Source organism: Sinocyclocheilus grahami, unplaced genomic scaffold (assembly GCF_001515645.1).
Source record: "Sinocyclocheilus grahami isolate Dianchi unplaced genomic scaffold, SAMN03320097.WGS_v1.1 scaffold149.1, whole genome shotgun sequence".
NCBI classification, from domain to species: domain Eukaryota; kingdom Metazoa; phylum Chordata; class Actinopteri; order Cypriniformes; family Cyprinidae; genus Sinocyclocheilus; species Sinocyclocheilus grahami.
In genome coordinates this window covers 2337291-2349348 of record NW_015505328.1, presented here as the reverse complement: position 1 = coordinate 2349348, position 12058 = coordinate 2337291, and the positions used below count along the sequence as shown (strand labels likewise).

General features: G+C 37.6%; 2 protein-coding genes and 1 non-coding gene across 3 annotated transcripts; all 3 read right to left on the bottom strand.

The window, feature by feature from the left end:
• Positions 1-1529: 1529 nt before the first annotated feature.
• On the bottom strand, positions 1530-4065 carry LOC107592089 (1-acylglycerol-3-phosphate O-acyltransferase ABHD5-like). Its single transcript, XM_016281461.1, has 7 exons — positions 4008-4065; positions 3524-3609; positions 3036-3444; positions 2802-2950; positions 2302-2413; positions 2019-2205; positions 1530-1939 (listed from the first exon to the last, which is right to left on the bottom strand). Exons 1-7 carry the CDS (start codon positions 4046-4048, stop codon positions 1832-1834), a joined length of 1092 nt encoding a protein of 363 aa, XP_016136947.1. The 5' UTR covers positions 4049-4065; the 3' UTR covers positions 1530-1831.
• A 1446-nt stretch (positions 4066-5511) lies between these two features.
• On the bottom strand, positions 5512-5583 carry trnap-agg (transfer RNA proline (anticodon AGG)). Its single transcript has one exon. It is a non-coding gene; the product is annotated as a tRNA-Pro (tRNA).
• A 1448-nt stretch (positions 5584-7031) lies between these two features.
• LOC107592057 (shugoshin-like 1) lies at positions 7032-10852 on the bottom strand. Its single transcript, XM_016281415.1, has 7 exons — positions 10388-10852; positions 9760-9959; positions 9518-9561; positions 8916-8980; positions 7978-8823; positions 7828-7902; positions 7032-7135 (listed from the first exon to the last, which is right to left on the bottom strand). Exons 1-7 carry the CDS (start codon positions 10533-10535, stop codon positions 7032-7034), a joined length of 1482 nt encoding a protein of 493 aa, XP_016136901.1. The 5' UTR covers positions 10536-10852.
• Between the last annotated feature and the right edge of the window lie 1206 nt (positions 10853-12058).

Below are 12058 nucleotides of genomic sequence, written 5' to 3'. Positions count from 1 at the left end.
TTCCTGTTTTTATGAAGCCCCTCCCTCAGTAATAGGCTATGGGCTCTGATTGGTTAGCTAGCCCAGTGTGTTGTGATTGGCTAAACCGCCTCTAGTGCGTGTCTAAACGTCCCGCCCTTCACCTCAGCGGCATGTGCTCCGGTTGTATTGTAAACAAGGCGTCGTTAATATCGCTTATCAGTTTGAGCCCGATTGAGAAGCAGAGGATATTACCGTATTGAAGAGGATCGTGCAGAACCTGTGCAAGCACAGCTTTTAATGGTAGGCCTATGTTTTTTGTTTATTGTTGCCTCATACTTTTAGATACGCTGTTATTTGTAAATGCTACTGCTTCTGCTTTTAGCTTTTAATATACGGTCTTACCCTGATTACAAACAAAATTCATAAATGCACAGCACAATTTAAATGTACAAAATCTGATTTGTAAATTCAAAACACAGTTCATAAATACATAAGTAAAAGCATAAATATTTCCCCAAATGCTCACACAAATGCATCTTACCTAAATAAATGTCAAATGTTTAAGAAAATGCCATCAGATAAATTTTTTTTTACGCACAAAATACAGTACCCGGTTAGCCTGCTGTCTTATACACCAAACTTGCATATACCCTGTTTATTCAGATCAATCTGTAATGTTATTAAATAAGTGTTAAATGTCCAGATATTTTATTTAACAACAACAATTATGTAATGTGTTCTGTTGTTGTTGTTACTAGTAGTAGTATCAGGTTCGCAGTAACTTTTGATCAGGCATTAAAAACAGCTACCACCACATAAGGGAGATTTTGAACACACACACAGCGGAGAGATTTCAGCATGGAGGATGAAAACCAGATTCAACGAGTGAGTAAAGTCGTTTTTTTATCTGATGGCATTTTCTTAAACATTTTACATTTATTTAGGTAAGATGCATTTGTGTGAGCATTTGGGGAAATATTTATGATTTTACTTGTGTATTTATGAATTGTGTTTTGAATTTACGAATTGGATTTATGAATTTTGTTTTTTAAATGTATTATTTTTTAGGCTGATCTGGCTCCATAGTTTTCTGTCAGCATACAAAAGCAAAGCCGTTTATTTTTGTAATCTTCTTATTTTTGCTTGCAACTGCCAGAATTTTAAAAGACGATATCTCTGTTTACATTGAACTTTCAGCTTCGTAACTTTGCAGATATTGTTTATGCTCAAACAGCAACATTACACACTAACTAACGTTAAAAAAGTGAAATCGTAATCAACCACACCTTTAAGTTTCAGACCAGTGTTTGAATATTCAGTATTAGGCCTATATATTCCATATGTATTTATTAATATTTTTTTGGCCATTATTTTTATATTTTCATTTAAGTTTAATTTTGTTATGTGCTTTTTTGTTTTGTTTTTTATACTTCTATTTCATTTTTTTTATTTCAGTTTTAGTTTTAGTCATTTTAATGTCAGCTTACACTTTTTTTTCAGTTATAGTTGCCACAGCAAAATTTCTAATTTTTAATCAAGTTTTAGTATTTAAATTAATATTAGTAATATACTGAAATATTCAGAAGTACTGGAGATTTTCCTAATTTAAATAAATTACTTTGTCGTGGTCATATAACATGTTACATGAGTATTTACCTACGCATAGGCCTATGTATTTTGTAAAGCACGCTGGCAAAAAGTTATAAATGATCGAGCAAGTTTTAATCTTTTTTCCTTTATATTTTCTATATATCCTCTTCCTCTGGCTCTCATTCCACACCTTCATCTAATCCTCCTGTCCCGTACATGACTTGGGCTCATATAGCCTACCCTCTCCACCATGCAATTTTTGCTCATTTTTCTCTCTTTCTCATTCATCCTTCCCATTGTGCTTGACATTATTGCATATCTTGAGCACAGCCTGGTTGAAGTCCTCCGATTGGTCCGCGAATACGTAGTGACCTGCACCCTGAATGACCTTAAGGAATTAGGAAGAAAAAGGTGACTGTGGGGAGTTTTATAGGGGAAGACAATGTGATCACTGAAATCAAACTTACTATGATTTCTGTGTGTGAGTTGGGTCTCATTTCTTGAATGGCTTTTCCTGATTGGCCATCGATGCTGGAACGTGATCCATAGATGAAGGTCATGGGAAGAGAGGGACTGATCATCTCCACACGATTCATCATGGGGTGCTGAGGCCATGCGTATGGAATTGTCATGTTTTTAAACGCCGTCTCACCGCTGACCAATCACAAAACAAATTAGTTGGCTAAACATTTTTAATTTATGTCTGTTAGGTCAGAAAATAGTTATTCCATCCGGGTTCACGGTTTATACCTGGCTGTTTGTGCGTTCACATGGTATATGTAATCAGCCACTGTGTCATCGGCAAATACAGAAGCATATTTCTGCTTAAAATCTGATCGCAAAAGCTGTAGCAACAAAGGACCTGAAAGAGAAATACATTTGAAAAAGATAGATCAGTCACCTTACTATGAAAGATTTCCAAACCAGCATAAAAAATAAAATGGTTATCATTTATTTCTCGTGATGACCTTACGCGGTATTACAATTGTGATGCGACTTGTTTTTCCCAACTGTGTCCTTATTTCTCACATTGTAAATTTAGTATATCTCGCGATTCATTGCATATTTCTTATTAAAGGAAAAAAAATGCACAATTCAGATTTGTGTGTGTGTGTGTGTGTTTAAAGGGCTGGTTCACTGTTTTTTTTCTAGGCTTGATATATTTTACTTTATTTCAGATCTATTTTATTTACTGAAAGTGATTTTTACTAGTTTTAGTTTCAGTTAATGATAATAACACTGTTTCATACCCAATGGGCCTGCCAGCCTAAGCAGACCAAGATGGTTAAATGGATTCATTGCTGCCCCGAATACTTTAATCCAGATGGGAACCCAATGCTCCTGAACATTTGGTCTTGCTGCAAAACCCCATGGCTCCACCAACACCAAGTGCTTCAATCTGTGACAAAATCATTATAGCGGACATTAAAAGTATCCTTGAATGATTCAGGATTGCTAAAATGTTATTTGAATTCCAAACACACCTGTGAGGATATTTCAGGGCATATGCAGTAGACACATATCCTCCAAGATCATGGCCAAGAAGAATCATATATTCCAACCCTTCGGCTTTTCTCCAGTCCTCCAGGGCTTGTACAAACTGCTCCTCTGCATCCTTGGCATCCCTGCCGAAAGTCGGTCGACTGCTGCGTCCAAAACCCAACATGTCCAGTGCAAACATGGGCCATCCTTCCAATGCAAGGGCAGATAGATTTTTTACCCACAGACCCACTCCGCCCCCAAAACCATGTAGCAGCACCAGTGGGACCTGATGGCATTGAACTCCAGAGGCTGACAGGTCAGATGAGCTTTCTCTTTCATTAAAGCCAAGAGTCCATATGTAGTTGCCATTAGATATGGGAACATATCCTTGAGTAAACTTCACTTTGATGGCTGAAAATACAATAAAGATGTTGAATGGTTTATATGGGGATCAGAAACCTTTTAGGAGTTACCCTTACAGTACACTTACGTTTCAGGATTTTGTTTTCTGCTTTTATAAGATAGGAGAGTGAGGTGGGACACCAGGATGGCAGCCAACTGGAGATCCACCACGACCTGTGATATACAGCGAACAGATACAAAATGCACACATTAAGATTTAATAATGCCTGGATTTTTTTCTGTTATTGTTTCTATCTTTCTTATCGTTCTTCTGGCTCTTGTGTAAGAACATTTTCTGTCTAATATTTAGAACATGCCCCTTGGGTATTTCACAATATGATTACATGATCCTTACTTATATTTATTTAACATTTTTCGATATTTCCTATTTTCATTAAAGAGTTGTATATACATTTATGTAAGCCTATGTATTTAACATTATACCAACTACAAGCAAGTAATACAGAATAGAATTTTCCAATGTGTAAAGAAAAAAAGTTCTACTCGCATCAACATTTATCTCTTTATTTCATGAACACACATGTATAGAGATGTATACGTGCACAGCTTACCTCCTTTGTGTAAGTACAAATTCCTCTTGATCTTTTCTCATAGTTCCCCATGTATTGTCATCGCTGACATATTATTTTTGTGAGAAAGAGGACTGAAACACAGGCAGTGCAAATAGGGAAGTGGTCAAAGAAGATCCCCAAGGGCCAAACATGTACCTTTCACCCACTCTTGGCTAGAGCGCATATTCATTTTCATTTATAGCTGACAGAGGTCATGCATCTCTATTCAACCAAGTGTTGTGCAGTACCTTTGGATCTCTCCAAATGACATACTCTACCGTTCAAAAGTTAGGGATCAGTATGATTTTTAAATGCTTTTTAAATAAGTCACTTATGCTTATCAAGGCTGTATTTATTTGATCAAAACTGCATTAAAAACCGTAATATTGTGAAATATTATTACAATTTAAAATAATGGTTTCCATTTGAATATACTTTAAAAGATAATTTATTCTAGTGATGGCAAAGCTGAATTTTCATCAGCCATTACAGTCAGTGTCACATGATCCTTCAGAAATCCTTTAATATGCTGATTTATTATCATTGTTGAAAACAGTTTTTGGAAACTGATGCTTTTGTTAGAATCCGTGTATCATTCGATCATTCGTTTTTTGATTTAATATTGAAAGTAGAAAAATGAGAAAATGGCTCCTTTTTCATTTTTTTGTTTTTTTTCCAAAAAACGAAAAACGAGAATTCAGCTTAAATTTTCGTTTTTTTGTTCATGGGTGGAAAAATGAATAAACAGCTTGAATATTTGATTTCTACATGTGGGCGGGAATTAAACACCCCTTTCTGGTGATTGGTCAGCCGAAGATCAAACCGTGCCTTCATCAGTTCTTCTGCAGTATCACGCAACAGAATAATAGTCCTCCACTGCTGCAGTTGTACGGATTGACCAATCAGACCAATCAGCAGAAAGGGGCGTTTAATTCCCGCCCACATGTAGAAATCAAATATTCAAGCTGTTTATTCATTTTTCCACCCATGAACAAAAAAACGAAAATTTAAGCTGAATTCTCGTTTCTCGTTTTTTGGAAAAAAAACGAAAAAACTAAAAAGGAGCCATTTTCTAATTTTTCTACTTTCAATATTAAATCAAAAAACGAATGATCGAATGATACACAGGTTTGTTAGGATTACCTGATGAGTAAAAGTAAAACGAGTAAAAAGAACAGTGTTTATTCAAAATATAAATCTTTTGTAGAGTTTTCTTTGAAAAGAAATTAATACATAGTCAGCAAGGATATGGTAAACAGATTATACTATATATATATATATATATATATATATATATATATATATATATATATATAGGCCTATATGATGTTTTAAATTGAAAACCAACAAAGATGAAACAAATAATTAATTAAGTAAAGTTTTATAGAGAACATAATATTTTAATTTATTATTTATTAAATTAAATACGTAATTTAAATAAATGATCATTTAATTGCCATTGTTGCGTGACAGTGATGAGCATTAGAAGCATCAGAAAAAGAAAGGGCTCGTCCGGGATTTGAACCCGGGACCTCTCGCACCCTAAGCGAGAATCATACCCCTAGACCAACGAGCCTCCTGAATAAAGTCCCGGGACAAATTTCTTTCAGCACAAACCTGCCACGTTTAATGTAAAAAGTGTATTTACGTGTAACTGAGACTCTGACGGGTGCTTGTTACTGCCACCCGGCGGTCACACACTAAACTGCGTGCATTGGAAGCTTTTCTACCACTTCTTGCTATGACCAGTCCAGAACAAAACACCCCAAAAATAGTTTTTGCTTAATATACAGCATTATTTACAAGTACACGAGATTTTCTAAAATAATATATGTTTACTCTGTGATTTGTTCCAAACCATATTATTAACAGTGAAAGTTGGATATGTTCTTTTGAGCAGTTCGTATCAAACTGCTTAAAGGATTTGGGCCATTCATAATTACATCACATGGTCGCTGATATACGAACACTGTACTTTTGTTTATTGATGTGCAGCCTTTATACTTATGCTTAAACTTGCCTGTAATTATTCTTTCTTTTAATAAATAATAATAATAATAATAATAAAAGACACTGTCACAGCACACTCGTGGACTTGTATATGATAAACTATTCAAAAAGGAAAATAAACAGCTCCAATGACTTTTACATCGCAATCCTCAAACTCCGCGCATGCGCAGTACTCAAACGGAAGGCTCTTCATTCCAGAGCGGAAGTCCTTTAGTCCTTTTTCTACCACGGTCTGCCATCATGGTGAGTGAACTCACTTACGCGGAGTCTAAAATCAAATAAATATGGTATTTTATGAAATATTGCAGGACAAGAAAGCATTGGAAACGTATATTAATAACACAATGACCCCACATATAGTGTTATTGTAGTATAAGTGAACAGAACTATCCCTTTAAAAAGGGTTTATAAAGATAAATGTAAGATCAAAGAGAATTAGAGAATGTAGAGGAATATATTGAATGGGCGACAATACACTAATATGGTCTCTAAATGCATTGTATTAGCAATGCTTCAAAGTTTGAAAATGCAATTTCCATCAGATCTCCATTACTTTTGAATTCATTTGGCAAAAAAGGACTTCAATGAGTACTCTCAATCACTAGTTTTCTAATGCCATTATCTACAGATTCTTAAATCAAGATACATTTAGAAGCAACTTTTTGAGACATAAGATAAAAAGTCCTGTTTTCGAAAAAAAAAAGTGAGTTTATGATTAAAACAAGATCAATTTAATTAAAAGGAAAACATGTTTTCATACCCTGTCGATTTGTTCTTGTTTAAGCATAAACTTATTGTTTCATTTCTCAGAAAACAATTTGCATAGAGGCTTGCATGGGAAAATACTGAGGAAGATATGAATTTTTTTGCAGTGCATGCAACATTTAATGCTAAATGCATGACTAAATTTAAGAATTTCTGCTCTGATTTAAGATCTTTTGAGGCCTTCATTTGTAGAAGGGAGAATTAACAAGAAAAACCTTTTGGAAAGCTGCAGAAATCCTGAAAAATGCTTCAATGCTTCAGTTTAGTGTTCCCACATACAAAGTTACCTTGGCAGATCTCTTGGCTTGGTTCTGATTGGCTGGGATTCTCAGGAGGAACACAAACTGGTGAATGTGGGAGCAGAAGGCCTAGGTCAAGATCATCGTGGCGATGCAGGCCAATTTCTTCAGTTTCAGGCCCACTTTTTTCTGTAGAACATTCATTTATGAGATCGGTCCCGACTCTTGGAGCGAGCACGGGGTTTGGGGTTTTCCCATGGTTTCTTCAACGGGGCTCGGTCTGGTTTGCATCCCCTCTCTGGTTTGGAGCGGGGAGCGGCTTGGGCAGGTTTCTTCTTGGGCTGTCTGGTGGGCCGCTGGGGGGGCTCAGGTGTCGAGTGCTGAATGGTTGGGAGTTCAGAAATCTCTAGGTTGAACTCACAGTTCTGCCCTGTTTTTTGTCCAGCTTGTTCTTCATTAAGCTCTTCCTGTTCATGACACGTCTCTTGTCTGTTATCAATAGTCTCTTCTCTTTTCACATCGAATGCGTCACATTTCTCGACCGTGCCAGAGTCAAAACGTGAGCTTCGCCTCCTCACAACCTCAGAGCGTCTCTTTCGCCTTGTTCCTACTGTGGGGGGCAACGAAACCTGTCTGACACTACGCCAACCTGGAACAGCATCTGCAAACATAAACCAGTAAAGATTAAAACTACAAACATACAGACTGTTTATAGTATTCAGCAATTAAGGTGATAAGGATACGGTCCAGTACCTGCATTAAAAGGTGGTTCTGCTGAGTGATGATCAGGGATATCCGTCTCGAATGTGGGAGCAGAAGGCCTGGGCCGAGATCATCGCTGAGGTGCAGACCAATTTCTTCAGTTTCAGGCCTACTTTTTTCTGTAGAACATTAAACGGATTAAAACAATGAAATGTAACATTTACATATATTTAAAAAAAACACTGTATGCTTACCTCTGTGCTGTATTTCAACATGGTCCTGCTTTTGGGAAGTATTTTCTTTTCCTCTGTTTTCTCTGGCCTCTTGAACGGACCGCCTTTTAGAGCGAGCCCGTCTGGGTGGTGGACTACGAGCTCTTTTGGATCTCCTCTTTGGTACATAAGGGGAATCATCTGCATCATGTTCATCTTCTGAGAGGCAGTTGTTGGATTCCATGGCAACAGGACTGGGCAAGACCTTGTCCTCTTTATCCGGAGCATCAGGTGATGGTTTCTCCACAGCTTTGGTTCCTGCTCTGAAAGGCGTTAGATGGATGGCCTCTTCACAGTCAAAGTCAAAGGTGTCATTGCCACCCAACGAGGAGTTAAGGTGATCGGCAGGTGGAAGTGCCGCTCTTGTACGACTCTGACATCGGTCCCGGCTCTTGGAGCGAGCACGGGGTTTGGGGTTTTCCCATGGTTTCTTCAATGGGGCTCGGTCTGGTTTGCGCCCCCGCTCATGTTTGGGGCGGGGAGCGGCTTGGGTAGGTTTCTTCTTGGGCTGTCTGGCAGTCCGCTGGGGGGGCTCAGGCGTCGAGTGCTGAACAGCTGGGAGTTCAGAAATCTCTAGGTTGAACTCACAGTTCTGCCCTGTTTTTTGTCCAGCTTGTTCTTCATTAAGCTCTTCCTGTTCATGACACGTCTCTTGTCTGTTATCAATAGTCTCTTCTCTTTTCACATCGAATGCGTCACATTTCTCGACCGTGCCAGAGTCAAAACGTGAGCTTCGCCTCCTCACAACCTCAGAGCGTCTCTTTCGCCTTGTTCCTACTGTGGGGGGCAACGAAACCTGTCTGACACTACGCCAACCTGGAACAGCATCTGCAAACATAAACCAGTAAAGATTAAAACTACAAACATACAGACTGTTTATAGTATTCAGCAATTAAGGTGATAAGGATACGGTCCAGTACCTGCATTAAAAGGTGGTTCTGCTGAGTGATGATCAGGGATATCCGTCTCAACCACATGTACTGGTCTGCACCACAATGACAGTAACAATATGATCGTCAATAAGTTGAACGAATCATGAAAAAAAAAAGCTGTTTTCTCAAGTATTAGAAGTGACCGTAAAGAATTGTATAATGTTACAAAATAATTATTTCAAATAAATGCTGTGCTTTCGATAAACTAATCCTAAAATAATGCTTTCCACAAACATATTAAACAGCAAAACTATTTTCAGCATTGGCAATAATAAGACATGTTTCTTGAACAGCATGTCAGCATATTAGAATGATTTCTGAAGGATCATGAGACACTGAAGACTGGAGTAATGTCTTTTGAAAATACAGCTTCGCCATCACAGTAATGAATTACATTTTAAAATATATTAAATACAAAAGCATAATTTTAAATTGTTATAATATTTCACAATATTGCTGTTTTTTAAATCCGTAAATAAAGCCTTGGTGAGCATAACAGACTTCTTTCAAAAACATAAAAAAATCTTACTGACCCCAAATGTTATATTTATTATTAAAAGCTTTAGAGGTACAGATTTGCTCTTGCTTACTTAGGACTGATTGGCTGAGGTGGACCCGTCTCTACAGGAGAAACCTACAAAAACAAGCAGTAAAATGAATAACTACACACACACTTTAAAACACATAATTTCATATGCCCATACAAAGAAAAATCTGTACATGGATCCTGCACTGCATTTCAACCCATGTCTCCATCCATGAAAATTTACATATAAGCACCACACTAAATTAGTACTCAGCATCTGCGTGACACCTTGTGTACACCTCCCACCTGGGCACTTTCAGCAGGTCTTCGATCTTTAAGCGTCCTCTTCAGCATCAGCAGGTGAAAGATGAGTGCTTGCCTTTCTTTCTTGAGCTGCAGGATGACCCCCTGCGCTTGCCGTACCTTCTCCCTCTCTGTTTGCAGGGCTACTGCAAGAGCTTTGTTATTCACCTGCACACTCTTCAGGACAAATGGCTTCACTGTAGCTGTGGAGAGCAAAATATATTGGAAAAATGAAACTGTGTTGTGATTTGCAGTCCCTTAATTTTCTCCCAAGCCTGTATGACCTTCTGTGTAACACAAAGGGAGATGTTAGGGTTAACGGAAAACAATGCAAAGAAAGTGAATGGGGACTGAGGCGGTCAGTCCTTAACATTTCAATTCGATTTCCACAGAAGAAAATCAGTTATATGGGTTTGGAACAATGTGAGGGTGCGTAAATGACACAATTCATTGTTTTATGTCAGCTTTAATAACTGAGATGTGTTTCCATAGACCTAGTACTGGTACTAACGGTATCATTAAAGACAAGCTAGAAGTTATAAACACATCAAAAGGTACAACTAAAGTCACAAATATAGCAATACACTGGCCACTGGATGCAACACAAAGCCACATTCTCTTGCAATCTCACCTGTGTGTTTGTTCTTCAGTTTTGAGAGGCCGCGGCTGGCAGCTAAAGCACTGGCGAGACGCTTGTTTCTCTTTTCCTTCATTTTGTCCTTGATGTCGTCCAGACTTTGCTGGAAGGACTTCTTCTGCACCACCCGCTCCCGAACCATGGCTGAGTGCGCACGATCAGTCACACATCCACGAAATCCAGTGTAAAGTCTATCAGCTGGTCAAGATATCAGCTTTTATCTCCATATTACGCCGAGCTTCACCAAAACACGGCGTACGTCTTACCCAATTATTTGCGATAAGATCTATAAACAGCTACTTTAGGCCGGATAGTGCGTAAATTGTGTATTTTGTGCGAGTTGATTCTGTGGCGTATTTTCCGTCGGGGACGTTGATGTTCGAAATCGCGCGCTGCGAGCTCTGATTGGAGGAACAAACGTAGAGTTACGTCACTTCCGCGAGTAGTTCAGACGTCATCCTGCAAATTTCTTCTACTTCTTCTTCCATTTTTTTGCGTGTGACATTCTGTGTGCATATCGCCACCTACTTTTGCTGTTATGCAGTCATGGTTTATTTATAATCACTTTCTTCCTTGTTTTTGCTTTTTCTGTTCTTACACACACATATACACAAATATTCCTACTTAAATAATTATTCGATGCTCCATCCCATTCTTTCTCCCCAGGCTCCACCTGGCGCTGCGTGTTCAGCTCCTCCAGACTAAATCCGTGGTCTCCTAAAGATCCAGAATAGAATAGAGCATCTGCATTCTATATTTAAATACTTACACTTAACCCAGTAGTATATATGTATTTTATTAATATCCTGTATCCTTCTCTATCTCTGTTAAACTCATATCCTAATAAGTATTCCAAATCCTTATTTACCTTACCTTTTTTGTTTAAATATGATATGAATTCCTTTCTTTCTTCATCATACCTTGTACAATTATATATTACATGCTCCACTGTTTCTTTCTCCCCACAATTCCCACACAGCCCAGTCTCATGTATTCCAGTTATGAACAGTGAAGCGTTCAATCCCGAGTGTCCAAGTCTCATCCTAGTTATTATAACCTCTTCTTTTCTATTTCTACCACTTACATTTCTTTTAGTATTAACCATTTTTTTATATTATAAAAATGCCTTCCCTTATTATCTGTATTCCATATGTCCTGCCATTCTTTAATAATATTTTCCTTAATGATAGTTTTAATTTCACCTTTACTTAAAGGAACATTAAAATCTATTACTTCTCTTTTTAAAGCATTATTTGCAGTTATTCCCACATGTGCTGGCACCCAGCAGAATCCAACTACCACACCTTTTCTTTGTATACGCCATAATAATGTAAATATTTCACACAACAAATCTTCTCTAGAAGATTGCCGAGTAATCAATGATGTTAAAACAGAAGCAGAGTCAGAGCATACCACTACTCTGTCTGGCCTTACTTCCTCTTCCCATGTTAGTCCTATTATAATAGCAACCATTTCAACAGTATATATTGTCAATTTAGATGTTAATCTTTTAGTTATGGATATTTTAAAATCTGGAATATATATTCCTACTCCTGTAAGCCCTGTTTTGGGGTCTTTAGATCCATCAGTATAAATGTGCATACTTGCATAAAATCTATATACTTATTTACATTATATTTAATACTACCCATTTCCTCCCATTCT